Raw genomic sequence first — 19420 nt, 5'->3', positions numbered from 1 at the left:
GTGGCTTATCAACCATTCTGATATTTGTAGAAAGAACAGCATTTTATCCTGACTTTCCAATTACTACTTCTTTTTACTTCCCCACAATGGTGTCTCTGAAAAAAACAGGTATTACCTTCCTGTTTTTCATAAGTGAGTGCATCTTCAAGTGGGCAACAGTCAGTTAAGGAGTATTCAAGCTCCCCTCCTTATCTACACACAGAAAGCAGATGCACCACTGTACAGGACAGTCCAGTTGCACTAGCACTACCTGCAGATGCTACAGCATAGTTGGTGCTAGAAAAAGCTGCATTTCCTATGACTGGTTTTAAAATCCAGTGACAGGCTTACTCAAATCTACCGTAAAGTGGTTGTTCATGGGACATGTTAGGAACATGAGGAACAAATTAGAGACTAATTATTGCATATCCTGAAAGATTCTTTATGCTGGCATAGGCTTCACAGGATGAGAAGAGTCAATGGACATGGGAGAGGCAGCAGGCTGTATTAACTGGCAAATTCATCTGGCAGTAGTAACTTGCAATCAATAAAGAATACCCTGTTATCTTTCCTAACTTCTTTCTGTGCTTTACCCATCTCTCTACTTACAACTGAAACATACTAGCACTGTGCAATGGCATCACTGCCAAAAACTGAAGCCTTTATTTTCTGATTTATAAAAGTTAAATAATCATAAGATGAAAATTTATGCTTTAATAGTTCATTTTTTGTTAAAATATGAGGGGGCTTACCATTATTTTAGCCATTGTTTTATACTCTCATGGGTATATGTCATACAAATGAGCATTCCCTCAACTCCCAAACACATATTCTTTTTTTAAAACAAATTAAAAATAGTAGAAAATTCTCTTTTAAAATGTTAAAAATGTACTTTTAAAACAGTTTATCACTTGTCATTTATCTTTTATCTTATCATTTATCTTACCAGGATTAATTTTGAATACAATATTTTTTCGTTTAGATTTGCACACACCAATAAAGCTCAAATATATCTGGTGAAAGGATTTTGTCTTCGAAACTTGTAAATTACTTTTCTCTAGTCCTGTACCAATGATATCAACAACTTGCTTCACTTTAAATGTTCCTATTTGATGTGGAGAAAATGAAAATATCACATCCTGGAAAAGAAAAGTCGTTATAAGACATATGAGGCAGAAAAGCAAAGAGAAAAGTTTTGTGTAATTCTCTGTTTAATTGAGTCACTTCTCTCTACACTTACTTCTAGGATAGGTGTTCAAAACTGGGCTTTTAGAACATCCCAACAGCCACACATAAATTAGCAATATAAGGAAATATAAGACTGCTACACATTAGAACACCACAAAGTCTCACTTGCTCATTTCTGGGACAAATTGTTCTCTCTTGTGCCCTGAGTTACAGGTTTGTGAAATTATAAACCTCTCCATATTTCACTTAAATTTGGCAAAGTTTCTCCCATTAAAAGGTATGTTCTGTTACTTGAGTATTTGCGATTTACTGAAAGAAATGAAAAGGATCCTGCAAAGGTTTGAGTATAAATCAATAGTCTCAAGTCAGTAAATACAAAAAATTTAAAGCCAGGAAAAACCTGGGTAAAGTTTCTTTAGTACTACAATTATTTTTTCCAAATTTAAAATAACATTTGTTGTTTCCTGGAGTACAGGAAAGAGCATTACGAGACTTTACGTAAGGAGAAAAAAGTTATATATTTGGCTGATGTTAAACGTCATGGCTACTGAAATGAAATTGTTCTGGTTTACTTTCAAGAAAGTCCACCACTGACCACTGTAAAGTAATCTGCATATCCACATAATCTAAGAGAAAGAAGTAATTACCTTTGCAGATTTTTTTTTAATTTTTCCTTTTTCAGGAGAAATATTAAAGTGAGCAGTCTTGCGGAAACTGAATGTTACCGGAAGGGACTCAGATTCATTTTTGAGTGTGCATAGAACTTGTGTTTGTTCACCCAGGAAACAGTCCATAAACTTTATAACTGGTCCTGGATTAAAAGTTAACATGACAGGAAGCCCAGAACCTGTCAAAGCTAACTCCATGTGACGAGGACGATTCACTGCATTAGACAAACACAAAAAACAAACAAACAAAAAAACCTCACACACCTATTACCTTACAAACAGAAAAGTCATACTGTGGTTGTATGGTTACAAAAACAAAATAACATCATAATACAATATGACTTATAATGCAATTTTCTATAAACTTAACACGGACATGCTTACTTATAATGGCAGTTAGATAACATATTCCCTCATTAAGGAATTTGAGGGTGATCAAATATTCACTTGAAAATGCACAAAACTGGTATTACCAAAGTGCTGGTGACTTGCAAATGGCTGGGGGTTTTTTTATGTCCTCCAAATATTTACATTTATAATTAAGTTCTAGGTGTTCACCACCAGCAGCTGTATTCATGACATGCATGATTCCCTCCTTCTTTCTACTCACTGTTCAGAGAGTTTTTGGTGCTAAAGCATTAAAGATGTAAGTTACAATAATTGATTTCTATTGCTATAAATAAAATAAAACACAGGTTTCCCATAAAACTGCTAAGAAGATGAAGAAATTGAAAAAAAAAAAATCAAGATACAGTTTTATCATCCATATATACATTTCTGATGGTGACTATATATTTCTGATAACGTACTTGTGATTGCTGTGGCACCATCACTGAGGGCCTGCAGCCAGCCATCTTTATTCCCAACAGCTTCAAATCTCAGAAACAGTACGTAATCTTGTTTCGGTGATGAGTCATTCACTCTAAAGTCCCTTTTAAATTTTCTGTAAGAGTCACAATCTCTAATTACAAGATGGGGAAAAAAACCAAACCACCAAACCCCAACCCACAAAAAAATCAAGGCTTATTTTTCATCATCCAGTCTGGCTTCTTTGCTGTTGGTTACAGCTTCAACAAATGATCTTTATACGTCCTTTTGAGAAAATGGAACAGTAACAAATTTAAGCTCAACAATATTTTTATGCTTATTATACTAGTCATTTGATATCTTTTCCGGTCTACAACAGTTTTCTAAACTAATATTACATCCATAATAATCACGTATAATTGGAGTTCAAGTAAGGGAAAATGGCAAGAGTGCATTTTCTTTTCCTTTCCTTATCTGAAGAAGAAACATTCCTTTATGCTTACTTTTTTTTTTGAATGGACTGAAAGCTCTCCAAAATGTTTCAGTCTCTTGGTGATAAAAATATATATTCTTTCACAATGCTGCACATAAAGTATATCTTTATGAAATAAATCTGCAGTCATTAAAAAGGCACTTAATTTGACCCTTGTGGAACTCTCTCAACAATCTTTAGAGGTTCAACACATTTAATGGGAGCTGCAATTAGTTCCCTTGGCAAAATTTAATAAAATTCTTGTTCTTGCAAAACAAGCTTAACCAATTCTTGGTTCAAATACATCCTTAATGTATTATAAAACATCTCCCAGATAATCACTTCAGACTTTGCTTTCTCATTTGTAGTATCATGCCAAGCAATTTCTTTTAACACACATAAATATATAAGAAGTCATTCAGAAAAAAATTTGCAGACACATTAACTTGGAAGTATTTTCTCTAACACAGCTCTTTACAGAATAGTTTAGACCAATCAACTTTTGTGTGTATGTGTGTGTCTAATTTGGACCACTCACTCACTTTGGACTAAAGCACAATGTAATCAAAGATGTCGCATAAGGTAGCAAGGTTCCTTGATTGGGAATACACAAGATCAAGGTGGAAACATCTACATCTCTTGTTCTATTTTTGAGGCTTAAGTCTTGTAAAACAGCATCTGCACTCTTCTGAAGATCTGTCCCCTAAAAAATAATATAGAATAGTTCAGCCTGTTCTGGTTCCCCTTTTGCGTTTGGATTTTTTTTTCCTACACATAAATTTTCACATCTTTCACAAGTAGAAAGACATAACCTAAGTAATAGCACTGACATAGTTACATATCACATGGCTAATTAACCAATTTTTAAACATCAATTTCATGTCAATGTTTTGAATTCCCTTTTTTAAAGATGATGCTCATTCAGATGATTTGTGAAACCAGAGATGCTTAACATCTTAGAATACCAAAATATATTTTGATAACTCCTACTAAATGATAAGAAATCCAGTAGGTCAAGCAAAACCGCCCAAAAAACCCAACAAAACAAAAAAAAAACCCCACACCCAGGGAACATACTTAATATTGTTCAGATTAAAATGTCACATAGTGAAACAGAAATCTGTGAACAACTTAATTCCAAGGTCAAATTATAGTAAAAAGTTTGTTGACTGGACGGAAGTTTCAGAAAGCCTATTGATCAGGAAATAGTATGACATAGTAAACACTACTAGAAGATGAATGTTGAGAAACAAAAAATGCAAAAGCAGAAATGAAAACAAGTTTTTAACTAAAATAAAAACCAGAACAGTTTCTTACCATCTCTCCTCCAATGGCATTGTCTTCCAGTACTGCTACCCAGTCCATACACTCAGGACTTTCATTGTATAGAGATATTTGTTCAGTCTTTGAAGATCCGAAGTAAACTGGTCCAAAGTTAATGCATTCCAATATATTTCCACAAGACACTCCTAGAACTTTAAGAACTTGTTCAACCACAACAGCTTTGATCCATACTTCAGTGCAGCCATGACCTTCCAACTCCACTCTGTCAGTAAGAGTAGCAAGCGAGCAATAGGTAATGTAGAAAAGTGTTAGAAATAATCAGTTTTGTTTATATTAGAACCTATGCAAAACTGAACCAAATCAGAGCATTTAAATCACTGGCTTTCTATAGATAAACTAAGGGGGGCGGGGGCGAGGGGAAGAGAGTGTACTTGACAATGTGATACCTAGCAGGAATATTACCAACCAGGAAGAACCACACATTACATAGTGGAGTTTTGGGGAGCTGTTTGTGTTTTTCCCCTTTTTTAATGTTTGAAACAATGGGAGTGACATCTCAAAGGATCAGAGATGTCCATAGGTGATACAAAGATTCTCAGAAATAAGAGCAGTGTATCTAGATATCAACTTTGGCATATACTTAGTAATTTTCTCTTAGGCAACTGGAGCTAGAAGTTCATCTGAATAACCATAAAAGAACTGCTGCTGTTCCTGCCTGAATGCTTGATCTTGATGATACCACAAAACACCAAAGGACCATATAGACTTTGTACAAGTCTGTTATTAGAATTCTCCTGGAACAAAGCATATTTGCTCTTGTTGCACAAAAGAATCAAATTTAGTAATATAACTTATTGTTCTTATAGAATCAACTATCCTTTTGAACACCCTCTGAGCTGAAAAAAATGTTAAAAAAAAAAATCTTTGTTTTGAATAGTCACATATATAACTACACAAGGGATCTGGGAGAGGATCTCAAACTCTCTAAATATCGTCTTTCAACTTCTGAAGCATGATTACAGGATTCTCCAAGACAGAAAAGAAATCTCAAAAAAATATAAGAGTAGATTCCTCTGAAAAGAATTTAGTTTGTATATAGGAGCAAAATGCTTAGAGGACAAGACAAATGGAAATAACCAGGATGTTTTCATCAAAACTATACTATTTCTCCAAGTCAAATTCCTGTCAAATACCCATTGTAAGACTTTCAATATTACCCTATTTGTTTAAATACATATATACACACATGTATACACATGTATTTATATATTTGTGCGAGGCTTGGCAAGGAAACTCAAGATTTCATTTAGTCTAAAGGATCTAGTAATGACTACTAAGAAATGCCATATTCACTGACAGAATTATGTAGAATTTAAGGCAGGGAATGGGTTAAGGATGAAACCTGAGCTCTGTGTAGTTATGTTCTTTCAGTTTAATAGATAAACTATCTACTACACTGCAGGATACAGTAGCTGTTTAATCAAGATGGGGTGAAGAAAACAGTGACGGTAGCCTGGACAGCAAAGGAAAGGCAGAAAGCATGACACTTTGCAACCAAAAGGTTGAAACTCAGTCACCAAAGAAAATATCATATGAAGGAGGATGTAATTGTGAGGCAAAATACAAATAATTGTCTTCCCTGTCACTCCAATACAATTTTTCTCCTTTCATTTCATTTTCCAACAGGCTACGAAAAGCAAGAACAGGAGGAACTGAACTTTAAGTCATATATCTTAATAATTTAAAAACAAAACAGGAAACACACACACACACACACAAAAAAAAACCCCAACATTATAAGAAAACAGGATTGAAAAGGACTTTCCAGATTGGTATCCACTTCTAAATTCTGGCACTTCCTAAAAAGTCTATAATCACCATTTGAAGAGATACAAGGTAGGCATTTAAAAATAGTCTATTCTTAAAAGAGTTAGTGGTTGCAAATACCTCCCTCCATTTAAAATAAGATACACCAAAGGACATCATAATGTTTCTGAGACTTCTGAAACACACAGAGCCAAAAAAAAAGATAGCAAAGTTACAGAAGCTAAAAAAAGTAAGGAACACAGGATGCGTAGAAATGTGAAAGATACAGAAGCTCTCGGTTAGCTGTATACTGAGAGACGTGCAAACATCCTATATCATTATGACTTATGAGAGATCTTTAATAATACAGCCAGGTACACAATTTACGTGTCACTGTTCTGTGGAGATAATATAACCAAATTTATTTAATAATAATAATAAATATGGAAGACAGCAACTGACACCTAGGAGCTTAACTTTATTAGATAAACATTCATAATAAAGACTAGAATTAATAACAGGCAAAGATGTAATTTATAGAGCTGGATTTCTTCAGTCATACACTCACTTTATCATTTCTTTGATGATTCTGGGTACATCTGTGCAGATATCCACTTTAACCGTCTTCATAGATTTTGGCTCTACCACTCCACTGGTAGGTTCTATGTTAAGCAGGACAACCCCATCATATGATATTTTAAATGTACCTAAAAGAAACAGAACAATAAACAGAACAGTGAGTTCTGTTTATTCAGAGAACAGTGAATGTTTCTAGCTTATAAAAATATTTTTTTTAATGTGAAAAAGTTATCCAATGTGTATTTAACCAGCAGCACTAATTATCTGTCATTATATCATAGATAGCAAGAAATTGTTTCAAATGTTGTGGGAAAAATGCAGTGTTTGACCTCAGACAAAAGATAATCTCTGATACGAGATCAGAAGCAGGAACAAAAGACTCATTTTGTGCATGGGATGACAGGTGAAATGCAAACCTTGAGTCACAGGCCAGCATACAGCACTTCCTGCTGATACAGTTTACGTGCTGCCTGTTAGTGCAACCTGCTGTATTACGATTTAGAGCCTACAGAAACACAGATTCAGCAGCTATTCCTTTCTCTGCCCTCAATACACTCTTCACTAACCACCACTTTCACTCTAATTCTGCCTGTGTCCCATCCTGCAAAACTCCATCACGCAGCCTGCGTGCATCACGCAACGGAGTTTATAACTAGAAACAGTTCCTATACAACATGAGAAATTTCACATCATGCAAATTAGTTGTAGATGCATATGTAATGTAGGTTATCTCATTTTCTTTATCTAATCATCATTCCTCAAAGAAACAAGTTAATATGTATAAGTAAGAGCTGATTATACAAAATACATACTATATCTTTAAGTTGAGCTGCCTAGAAAAAATGCTTTTTGGAAAAAAAAAAAATAATAAAATTCTGTTCTAACTAGACAGCCATTTGATTTTTTTTTTTTTTTAAATATCGCAACCCATCTCTGTGTTTATATAATCAAGTATTTTCTGTTGGTACAATATTTCTTGTGGAAGTCTATGAAGTGGGATCCACACAACCTTGGCCTAAACAAAAAATGCAAATAAAGATACCTTGTGATATAATACCCAGCTGTACAAGCCAGGAACAAGCAAGTTAATAATTAAAAATAATTAACTGCCTTAAATGTGATGTTTGAAACTCAGCATAGTTGCCCCCCCTACTTCTGGAGTACGGTGTCTACAGCTTCGTTCAGTGGAAAAGGCAGTCAAATAGGTTACTTGGATCATATAAGCATTCTTACGCTCCGTTCTCCATGTTTCTTATACTCTTTAGAAGGGTCCCTCACAGAAGTTGAAGGATGTGCATGTTTTGAAAGCTGCATGATTTCAAAAACTATGTCAGCAAGACAAAAGACCTCTCATTATCTTCCGGTAACAAATACGGTTCAATTCCCATCCTAGAGGACTTTAGCTCTGAAAGCACAGGGAGCTTGTAGTTGTTTACTTAATAGGCAGCTATTGGGATCACAGAATCACAAAGACAGCAAAGGAAGAGCAGATGTGACTTGCTGCTATTTATGCTGGGCATAGTAAGCCAATGAGCAACTGTTATTTTTACGTCTTTCAGATGGGACTCAAAAGTAGAGAACTCCTAAATTTTGGCAAAGTTCTAAATTCATTTTTCTTCCCTAAGTGGAAATGTCGTACTGCCTAGAGAAGCAATGGGCCATTTATAGAACCTTTAGCTAAATACTCATGATCTGCATAACCCAGAACTTCAGTTAGTTTCTACTTGGCCACTGAAGTGTTAACTTGCATAAAATTACATTTTCCAAGAAAATATTTGTATAATTTAATGCATACTAAATATTTACCTGAAGCTGATCCATGGTTAGCAATGCTAATCTCTTTACTAATTATTTTACTGTTTGCAATCACTGCACCAAAATTAATCTCTGACTCAATTTCCAGATAACAGCACGGAATTAATCTGCAGAGAAAAAGACATGGTTATATTTCCCCAAAACTTGAAAATACTTTTGCATTTTTAAAGAAATTTGATTAAGCACTCCAGTGGAAGACAGTTCTTTTCTCCTAGTTCCCCTACCAATGTTCATGGAACTCACTTCAGCAGTATAGCGTACACAGGGAAGATGTAAAAAAGATCTAGCTAGCTATCAAACTGTTTACTTTAATGACTAACTCCTGTAACTTTAAAACAATACAGCTTTAAACAATTAGTTGAAATGGAATGTATACATTTCTATTCAATTTTAAATACTTTATTATAGTACAAAGAACTTTAAATAAAACTATCTTGTTAGTTGCATCCCAAAATAAGACCAGAGTTAACGTTCACCATATTTCATTATCAGCTGCCTGAACTAAAAGCAGAGACAAAACATGCATGCCACTTTCAATTTACAGTCTTCTTGTTTTATAGTGGCTTCATGTGGCTTCAGCCTTTTCAGGCTACTTTATGTGGCTTCAGCAAAAGTTATTATGACAGACAGAAGTGGATAATGACACAAGTTATTTCTATTATTTATTTAAGAGCCTTAGCCAGCATGATGACATCACTGTATTGGGTACTGCTTAGTCGTAATGAAAAGATCATACTCGCTTCAGGAGACTTGTGTTTTTAAGGCCCCAATTTCTAATACAATCACATCTCTGATCTCACATAAAACTTTGTTTGAAATCAATTGGAATTTTCATCAGCACAGCAGTCTATCTCCTCTTAACCACAAATAGGAACATGCAGGAACAATTGCATCTCATGGTCTGCATTACATGCAGTACAGAAGACTAAATGGAGAAGGAAGATAAATCTCCTCAGCCGAGCTAGGTAGACCCTACCCATATAATCTATTGCATAATGGAGTGGGGGAGGAGGAGGGAAAGGAAGGGAGCGAGGGGGGGGGGGGGCGGTGGTGGAATTAATCAGGAAATGCAACAAAAGAAGTTGCTCTTGGGAATGTTAATACACTGTTTTTAAGTCCCTTCAATAATTTATTGTAATGCAAAAAAAAAATTTAGTAAATTCTTGAAAGAGATGGTCTAGACCAGCAGGATGTGGAAAAAAAACCCAACAAAACAAGGGGGGGGACACAAACCAGGAAAGCGCTATCAAGATTACACTTGAAAAGATTGTAAAAACTTCACGTTCCAAGTATTCAGACATTCTTCCAAGAAGCTTGCTTTGAAAAATGAAAGACAAGTATCTCCCCTCTCAAGATCCAAATATATAACTCCCCAAGTAGGCAGGAATAAGCATAAATTGTAAGTGCAATGAGATTTTCTAATAGATACAGACCTGTGCAAAAAGGGAGATAGTCAAGTTAAAGGTTTGGGGTTTTGTTTTTTAATACAGGGTGGGATTTGTTTGGTTGGTTTAGTTTGGTTTGCTGGTTTCGTTTTGGTTGGGTTTTTAATGAAGATGGAATTTACGCCTGGAAATGCCTAATATCAAATGTTTTCTTAATTTTTTTTAAACAAAAACCTTAATTCTTAATTATTATATTTCAAAAAAAGAGTTTGGATGCAGAATTTCAGTTAATCATTTAAAAAAACCAACCAAACAAACAAAAAAAAACCACGGAAAATCCAACCACAGTTCACTTGTTTGAAACACATTCCTTGTGTTTCATAAACCTTGAGTATAGGTATTCTCTATGGCGATCAAATATTTACATAATTAAATCATTACTCTTGTATTACTGAGCACATCATAAATCCATGGTGCTGTAGAGATTAAGCTCAGAATGTTGTCTGATCTCCAAAACTTATATCAAATACATGAGCCACAAATCAATATGACTAACTACTGGATCTAGTCTCATGAGCCAGGCAAATAGGTAACAGCTATTTCACTTGCAAACCAAACAAGTGTGATATTAATGTCACTAAAGCACAATAGAAATAAAATGTCATTTTTTACCAAATAACTTGTTACAAAAATAAGTGGAGTGTTACTGCAGTTTAATGTTCTATGGGAAACTAACCTTTCCTACACTCTCAGTGAATCTCATCCCAGACTAAAGATTATCTTAAAATGAACAGTAGATGCGATTGAAGGAATCACACAAGTTGTTGGCAAAGAGGTTAAATCTTTTCACGCTTTTTTCCTAGACCACCAGTGAACTTTTCTTTCAATAAAAATCTATGGACAAAATATGCAGACCCATAATTTCTACAAATTCATACTGAATTATATATATGTACATATCACTCTATAACCCATACAGAAGTAAAAGCTGAAAAACAATACAATTTCAAAGAAAGAAGACTACAAATAAGCTAATCGGTAAGAGAGAAGTAGCAGACTATTAAAGAGGCTAGTCCAAATAATATCAGCAACTTCCAAACATTTCTTATACAGTAACACATTATCTCACATTATACTTATGAATTTTCTGAACTTGCTGTCACATTCTTTAAAACTTAATTCTGTTTTGCAGATGTACAACTCTTCAAAGGTACTGCCAGTACACAATCTGAGTGACATTCACCAGAGACAATTAAAATAAACCCTGTATGTGAATTAGCCAAAAATCAGAATTTGTCATTGACAAGAAATTTTGTTTGTGTGTCACAAAAATATATAGCAATTGGAGGTAAATCTAAGTATAGCCTTAACAATTTTTAAAATCACTTATTTCAATTCTTGACATTTTAGGAAAAGTAGCATTAGTGTTTACTACATTATTATTGATACATTAGTAGAAATATTATAAATTATTAAAAATGTAAAAAAATGCACAAACTTTTAAATAGGAAGTGAAAAAAACACATCAGAATTAAATAAATTCAGAGGAGGGGGCCGGTGTCTGTCCCCAAAAACAGAACATTGCAAATATTTCCTTGAAAATATTTTCAGGTTCTTCCATTAAAGCAAACACTTTTGTGGACATTTCATAGTGACAGTGCAATTTTTAATCAAAAAAATCTTTTGACTAGTATTTCTCAACCAGTATTATGCTACGTACATTATTTCCTCAAAACGATGAGAAACAATGATGCATTTTAAACTATGTTTGTACAGGGAAGAAAAAAAAATGTATTTAGTGACCCTTCAGTGCAATAATTGAGTATCATCTATCTATAAACAGCAGATATGCATGACACAAAATACATTTGGGAAAACACTGACTAAAAAACAATCACAAGGTATATTTGTTTTTTCCAAACAAACAAAAAGAATCATTATAGCCTGTCAATTTTTTTCCCTGCAAAAGCCAGTTAAACATGAAGATTTGAAATACTTAATTTACCACAAGTCCTTTCCAGAAAGGAGTCACCAGTAGCATTATCATCCTAAGTGGTCTTACTTCCACAATACTACCCTAATAAAAAGTTTTAAAACAACACAAAAAGTTTTAAAACAACACAAAAAGTTTTAAAACAACACAAAAAGTTTTAAAACAACACAAAAAGTTTTAAAACAACACAAAAAGTTTTAAAACAACACAAAAAGTTTTAAAACAACACAAAAAGTTTTAAAACAACACAAAAATCTGACAAATAAAAAAAATTATTTTTAAAATTGCTCCCTAATCACTTTTTTCTTCTAGGGAAATATAGTTGGGAGAACGTATTTAGACACAGCTATTTTTAATAGTAAAATGATCGTATTGAATTATTAAGTTCTGTATTACATTATAAAAGGTCATCCCTGTCTTTCAGTCAAAGAAAAGCATTTACGGCTTTCCATTTAAATTTCACTGAAGTTATTAAAGCAAGCTATAATAGCATTGTTTAATACTGGGTTCTAAGAGAGTAGGAGTTTTCAAACACCACAGAAAAAACAACTAATTTAAATTATTATTTCCAAGTCTTCCAACTGTAGACAGTCTTTTGCTAAAGAGAGACAAAATTTACAACAACCTGAAAACCTTATGTCAGACTAAACTATGTGTGTCCTACATTAACAATACTACAACATTAAAATAAAAAAAAAAAATCCAACAACTTTTAAGATGAAATGAGGAAAAGCAATTCAGTGAAAAAGATCATGACATAAGAGGTAAATGAAATGTAGGAGTAAGTATTGCTTATCTGAAGGCAAAACCTTACACATTTCAGGCTAGCATGAGATGTTTGTGGGATTGCTTGATTTTTAAAAACAACTCATATACTGAATAATCTCCATGGAAATTCCTTTCTGTCTGTACATGTAATTTGTCATGTTAAGATTTTCATTAAAATTATGATTTGCAATGGACTTGTAAACAGAAGTTTGTCACTCTAATTTCTCTTTATAGACAAAGGAGAGGAAGATACTCCAGAGCAATTCTCCCTCATCCTTGGATAAACACCTAGCCTAAGTCTGATAAACTATATTTGGAATCTTACTTTTTCCAACCAATATATAAGATATACAAGACATATATCCATATACACACACGTAGATAGGCACACACAACCACACACAGATTGATGAAAATGATCTTTGAATGTGTGACCTTATCCTAAAACACACACCATATTTTTAGAATTAGGCAACATATGTTTCACTATAATCCAGTTTTGCAAATATGGACAATTAGTATAAAATCTTTTATATAAGTGGTTCAGTAAGGCGGGAAGACATTAAGAGTAGGCATTAACTTGTCTAATGTTGATACAGAATTAGAAATTGTCAACATTGTCACAACCAGCTTAGAATAAAGCAAAAACAAAAACCCAAACTCCCTCTAGGATCTTAGAGGGGCATCACCCCAACTAACTTCTTACCTGTGTGCTGCTCTGAAAAGAAAAAACAATCTTACTTTTGTAAGGAAACTTCCTATTTGTTTTCAATGCAATTGACAGATTAATTACATAGCCATGTGACATGTATTAGCAAACTTTCCACAAGATTAAACTGCAAATAGTAACAGCAACATATGAACTTTTGACCATCATACCCAAGCACGGGGATATCAACTATGTCATCTTCTATTAAAAGAAGTAGTCTATCTTGAAGATCTTCTTCACTCTCAGGATAATATTCCACAAAAGCTGTAACTTGAAGTCCAGACGCAACAGGTTTTTCTGGATTTTCCACAATCAATTTAAACTGCAATTTAAAAAAAACATAAATATATTTTTTAAATTGTTAAACATTTCTAGATTAAAACACATATACATGTGGTTCATTTTCAGAAGATACGCATATTGATTTAAATTCACAACCAACTTTAAAATGTGCAGGATTTTATAAAATTTCTCTTCCTATTTACTGAAGTCCAGACTTTTCACAGTGAAACAGAAAGACAGAATGAATACTAACCATCAAATTACATAGAAGAGTTGGTTCAGCAAAATATCATTTCTAGTCTCTCCAAGAGAGCTCTAGCTTTTCCTACTGTTGCAATAAACCTTCCAAAGCACCACAAAATTAAGTCAGCTACTACTCAGTGCAGAATCTCTTCAGTACCTGAGAAAGTAGCAAGGATTAAGTCTCAGTCCAAAGGAGCAACAAAAGGAGACAGGATAAGAGTTTTCTCTAGGTTGGACCGACATTCAGCTGTCGTCAACAGAAAGTCTCCCTGTACATCGAAAATCTGCTTGAAAGGCCCATGGCACCTCCAATTTTAGGGGTCAAATGAAAGAGAAAAAAACAGAAGCAGCTGACAGAAAGCACCTTTTCCTCTCTCAAAAACTAATTCTGGATTATTTGTTGTCTGTAAGCATCTGCTTATATCCAACATCCCCTGCATATCTTTCCTTGAACAGAATACACAAGTAACCTACTAGCACATAGTGGGAAAACCAGCAGTTCCCACATTCCTAGGAAAGCCTCACAGCAAGGTCTAGAGCTTCTCTGGTGTTTCAGTCTCCTTACAATTCACATCATTCTATGCACAATAGGCTTCTACTCTATATGTCCAGTTAATGTTTATTTCTGAAAGAGTCATCCCAGTATTCTTTAAGTTTTCTGTTCTAATTTATGTTTGAAATATGCAAACATATGATTTACTACTTGTTGATTCTATTGTCTGAGCATCTCTTTCTATTCCTTTAAAATTTTCCTAGCAGTATAAACACTCAGCTAAAGGAAATTCATTATGTAATATGCATCATGATTATGGGCTTGATTTTGAAAGAGTAGCCATGTTTTATTTTTGGAGTGTGTAAAATTTATCTCTTCTCTGAACAGAATTAAACAGCCATGCATATTCATTCTATACAAGGGAAAATGAATATATGGTACTAAGAACTTTTAATGAAACCTATCGAAAACTGCTTTGTGAGCTAAATACCTTGAAAGGCATTTTTTTGGCCATGCACTATGACAGCTCAAGGAAGGTTATTTCTCAGTTCTTGCACTCTATTAATATAATGCCTCAGAAAATTTACAGATCAGTCATACACTTCAGAGCCATGTAATCACAGACAGCAGCATAAGGTCTGGGAATGAGAAAGGGCAACACAACAGACCTTTCTGGAACTGAGCACATGAAATGGAATCTTGTCCCCTAACTGGTCGTCTCATGCACAATAGCATTAAAAAAATACTCTGCAAAAGGCATGAGATACTCACAGAGCTAAAAACTCATAAATTATGGTTGAGTATCCTTTTCTCTTTTCTAAAATTGACTCTACCTTTCCACTTCTGGAGGACATGAAAAATTGATAAGGCTGATGAAAACTAACAAAACAGAATAAGCCCAGCCCTACCAAATCAAGCACTCTCAACAGTTTCCAGCTTGTTCCAAAATTCTTCAGTTACAGCATAATAAAAAAAAATCAAGCCTTCTACATCATGCAAATTAGCAAATTTTAGGGGGGGATAAAATGCATACACAGTCTTGGCCACTCTTGCCCTCAAAAAGAAAGGCTTCCTACTCAGATACTGAAATTATCTGAGATACTTCAACTGTCTGACAATCATTTTCATGACTACCCTGGAATATACTTATTCATAGTTCAAGTTGCTGCAAACACAAAGCAACATCAGCTTCTGTTCAACTCCCATTGCCAGTTCAACCCTTTGATTCTAATTTTGAGGTAATTAACAGACAATAAACTAGCTAGATGAAAGACTAATATAAAACTACTAACCATAGCTGGGTTTTGCTCGGCTCATATAGGTTACAAGTCAAGGGCTAAACTGATTAGAATTGTATTGATGCATTTACTTTTAAAAAGTCTGGCTAGGCAATGATTTTTCCAGAACTAATCAGATGCTATTAATAGTAATCATACGATCTCGAGAAAAGATTGTAAAACCCTCTTTTCTGAGAAAACTCTCCACAAGCAAGCACCACAAATGGACTACTCCACTCAAAAAACTTAGAAGAATACAATACAGAAATGAGGTAATAGAGCTACCAGCCCTATGGAAATCCAAACAAAAACAATTTCAAAAGTTGTGCGTTTCAACTGATCTGGAACAGTTCACAAATTTGTTGTTCACACCATAGCAGTGATCCATTTCTACATAGCTCTCCCTGAAATAACAAGGAACTCATGGGCTTCTTGAGGGATAAAATTTCTGGAGAGTGCAAAGCCAGCCAGCAAAGCTAAGCAGGATTTGTTACCAACAAGGGACTTGATGTAACAAGACATACAAGAAAGCTAATTTACTTCTACTGAAACTATGGATTTAACAAAAAAGGAAGCTCTCTTCAAATTGCTCACAACCTCAGGAAAATATAGAACTGGGAAGACTGGAGTTCATTTCATTCTGACTTACAAGTTTCAAATGAGCAGCCTCATTTCAAGCTCTATATGAGAATATTTTTCAAGTATCATAGAAATGACACCTACATGTTCTTACAAGAAAACAATAAACCAGGACTTGCTCCCTCCTTCAGAACTGTCACTCAAGAAGCAATTCAGACAACTTCAGCTCTAAGAATTGCCTCTTATTCTTTCCAGTTTATCCAATTATTCAACTATTTTAAATTAATTTCCAACTCACTGGCAAATTCCAGTCAGTCTCATAAGCTGCTCAGGCATCCATGGTAGCATTTTCCATTTGCAGTAGCGGAACGCAGACAAGCCTTTACACCTGCCCAAGCAGCCTCTTACACAGGACATCCCTAGCTGGGCACACCCGTGGGCAGACGTCCCCCCACAAAACCGCAGAAAATAAAAGCAGGGCCTCAAGACACGCTTTTCCTCGGGCAATGTTCTGCACCTCAAGGAAGGCCTGGCAAGCGCAAGGCAAGTAGGCTGCATACCAGTTCCTCAGGACAAGCCCGGGAGGGAAGGATACAGACCTGCGAGACTCAGGGCGGCGTGGGGTGAGGCATTACCGTTATTCACGCACGCTGGAGTGGTGCGAGGCACTGTACACAGAGCTGACAGCTGACTTGTAGAGAGAGGCAGGCCTCGACGACGTTACCCACCCCCACCCGGGGTGTGGGGAGGGGAAGGGTGGCAGACACTCCCCGCCGCTTCCCTCCCGGCTACCCCTCACCTGGGGCCGGCGCGGCGGCAGCAGCTGGAGGCGACAGCTCTCCACCCGCCGGTTCTGGACGCTGAGAGCGGCGCGGTAGCGGCCCCCCGGCACCGCGTCTCTGAAGTGCAGTTCGGCCGGGGCGATGCGCACCCCGGCCACGTCCCGCCACCCACCCGCCATGGACGCCGCCGCCGCCTCACCCGGGCAGCCAGCGCGGCCTGGAAACGATCGCTTAGCAACGGACGCAGGACGCTGATTGGAAGCAAAAGAGCGGCGCTTCCAAACCCACCAATCGGAAGGGAGAGACGGGGTAGAGGCGGGGCGGTGAGCTGCCCGTTCGGCGGGGGTAGCGGAGCCGGCGGGGTTAGGGCGTTACCGGCCGCGCGATGTCGTTGCCCAAAGGAAGGGATTTTTAGTCCGAAGGCGTTTCCTCGTGGTCTTCCCAGGCGTGCAGCCTGAGTTCGCCCTGCCACGCCCTCGCACACTGCCGCCTCGGCAGGTGCAGGGGGCCCCTAGGCAGGGCCTTTGGGGCAGGTGGAGGGCCACCATTTCATGGGCGCCAGGTCAGGCAGGAGCTGGAAGGAAATAAAAACCCGCTGTTTTTTGGAAGCACGCCAAAATTACCACATACCTTGGGCCTGTGTTTACAAGTAAAGAGTCCTTCTGGTTCACCTGAGGTGTTTTCCTGCTATGAGTCCCTCTCCAACAAAGGCCTGGGACAGTGAAGGGTGATACAAACATGGATGCTCTTCCCGCCCTGGGTTTCTTAAAGTAAAGATGGATTAAATTGAAATAAAAATGACCTGATTTCTCTTCCAGGCATGCAATGTTAATCACAGGCATGGTCTACATAGAACCAAAGCAGGGCACTAACACGCCCCTTTGTTGGTGGGAAGCTCAGTGTCTGCAGTGCCAGTGACTATACTAATAATTCATTGCATACATTTATTGAGTGGTGAAAGATGTGTTCCTGTTCTGTATCCCTATGCCTTCCTGTGCTGTAATTTAAGTGGTAAAATGAAGTTGACAAGAATCCAGCACTTAGGCAGACTTGGATGTAGATAATGGGCCATGTTGTGCTTTGCTTCAATATAGCAGAAGCAAGGAGGGGGGAGCAGCACGCACAGCATGCACACAGAACCTCAAACATCAGTTTCAATTAAGCCAAAATGTTTTGCCTTGGATTACTTCATCCCCTGAGAGTGCATGAGGACTCAAATTATTTATATTTTAAAAGTCAAATGTAAGAAGCTGCAAACACAGATGGCACAGGTCAGGAAAACTACAGAGTACAAAAAGGGCAAAAAGCCTATTTTTAATGGGTCAAGAAACCTAGAGGGAGCAAGGAGGGAGGAGAGCCTTTGTTTCTGTTGCTGGGGAAGGATGTTAACAGGTCTTTTTGTCCCTCTTAAAAACTCAAGTGATAGCTACCCATCTGTAGATTACTGAAGAACGAGTGGGAATATGACATTGCAAGCACTAAGGGTAAAATCCAGGCATCTGAAGGGAGTTCTTTGGGAAGACTACTTGAATCTGTTTTATGGTAACATGATTGTACTTAACTGACACACACAAAAAAAAAAAAAAAAGAAAAAATTAAAAGATAAGATTACCTTATCAAAGAATTAAACTCCCTCTGCTTTTTCACTAGAGAACGGAGAACACTCCTACATAGTTTCTCTGATCTTTGAATGAATTCTTGAGGAAAGTCAAAGGACACAAGATCAGACTTAAGAAATATCTGATCCAAAGAAAGAGAAACCTTTGAGACAAACATCATAATGATGCCAAAAAGTCACAAGCTCATTAGTTTATCTTACTTTGGGCTATTCCTGAGTTTTCACATTAAAGTAATGTGAAAATGTTCTATCTGTCTGATCACACATTCTGATATTTGGAAACAATCGAATTCAAAAATGAACAACTAACTAGTTCAGAGAAAATGTCAAATATGTCACTTGTTATATACCATTTCACAGCCAAGTAGTCAGTCACAAACTTATTTTTTCCATTCCACTGAGAATTGTAGCAACATTTAATATTTTTAGCAAAACTATTAGAAACAAAAATTGCTTATGATTTTTCATTTCAGGTCAGACTTTGCTGGAGTACAAGAGGATCCTCGGAAGGTCCCTGCCTCTCTACTCCTTCTGACCTTCCTGGTGTCCTACATTCCCATCTGCCTCCCAGTCAGGTCACTAGCCATCATTCTACTAACTGAGCTCTGTGTGGGGCTATATAATAAACCTGACCTGTGAAACAACCCAGGGTAAAAGCACTCATACATGCGCCTCTTTTTTGGTGTCGCTGGA

The 19420-nt window shown here is 36.3% G+C and overlaps 1 protein-coding gene across 1 annotated transcript in view; it reads right to left on the bottom strand.

The window, feature by feature from the left end:
* The window catches only part of CFAP47 (cilia and flagella associated protein 47), a 358571-nt gene extending 341283 nt beyond the window's left edge, over positions 1–17288 (bottom strand). Inside the window, exons 1-9 of the mRNA XM_075491883.1 lie at positions 17127–17288; positions 13624–13775; positions 8590–8705; positions 6773–6911; positions 4432–4660; positions 3657–3817; positions 2645–2778; positions 1815–2050; positions 926–1118 (exon numbers count right to left, since the gene is read on the bottom strand). Coding sequence (XP_075347998.1) covers positions 926–1118; positions 1815–2050; positions 2645–2778; positions 3657–3817; positions 4432–4660; positions 6773–6911; positions 8590–8705; positions 13624–13775; positions 17127–17288 — 1522 coding nt within the window. The remainder of the gene's footprint in view (positions 1–925; positions 1119–1814; positions 2051–2644; positions 2779–3656; positions 3818–4431; positions 4661–6772; positions 6912–8589; positions 8706–13623; positions 13776–17126) is intronic.
* Between the last annotated feature and the right edge of the window lie 2132 nt (positions 17289–19420).

The sequence above is a fragment of the Mycteria americana genome, chromosome 1, assembly GCF_035582795.1.
Source record: "Mycteria americana isolate JAX WOST 10 ecotype Jacksonville Zoo and Gardens chromosome 1, USCA_MyAme_1.0, whole genome shotgun sequence".
NCBI classification, from domain to species: Eukaryota; Metazoa; Chordata; class Aves; order Ciconiiformes; family Ciconiidae; genus Mycteria; species Mycteria americana.
This window is presented reverse-complemented; position numbering and strand designations above follow the sequence as displayed.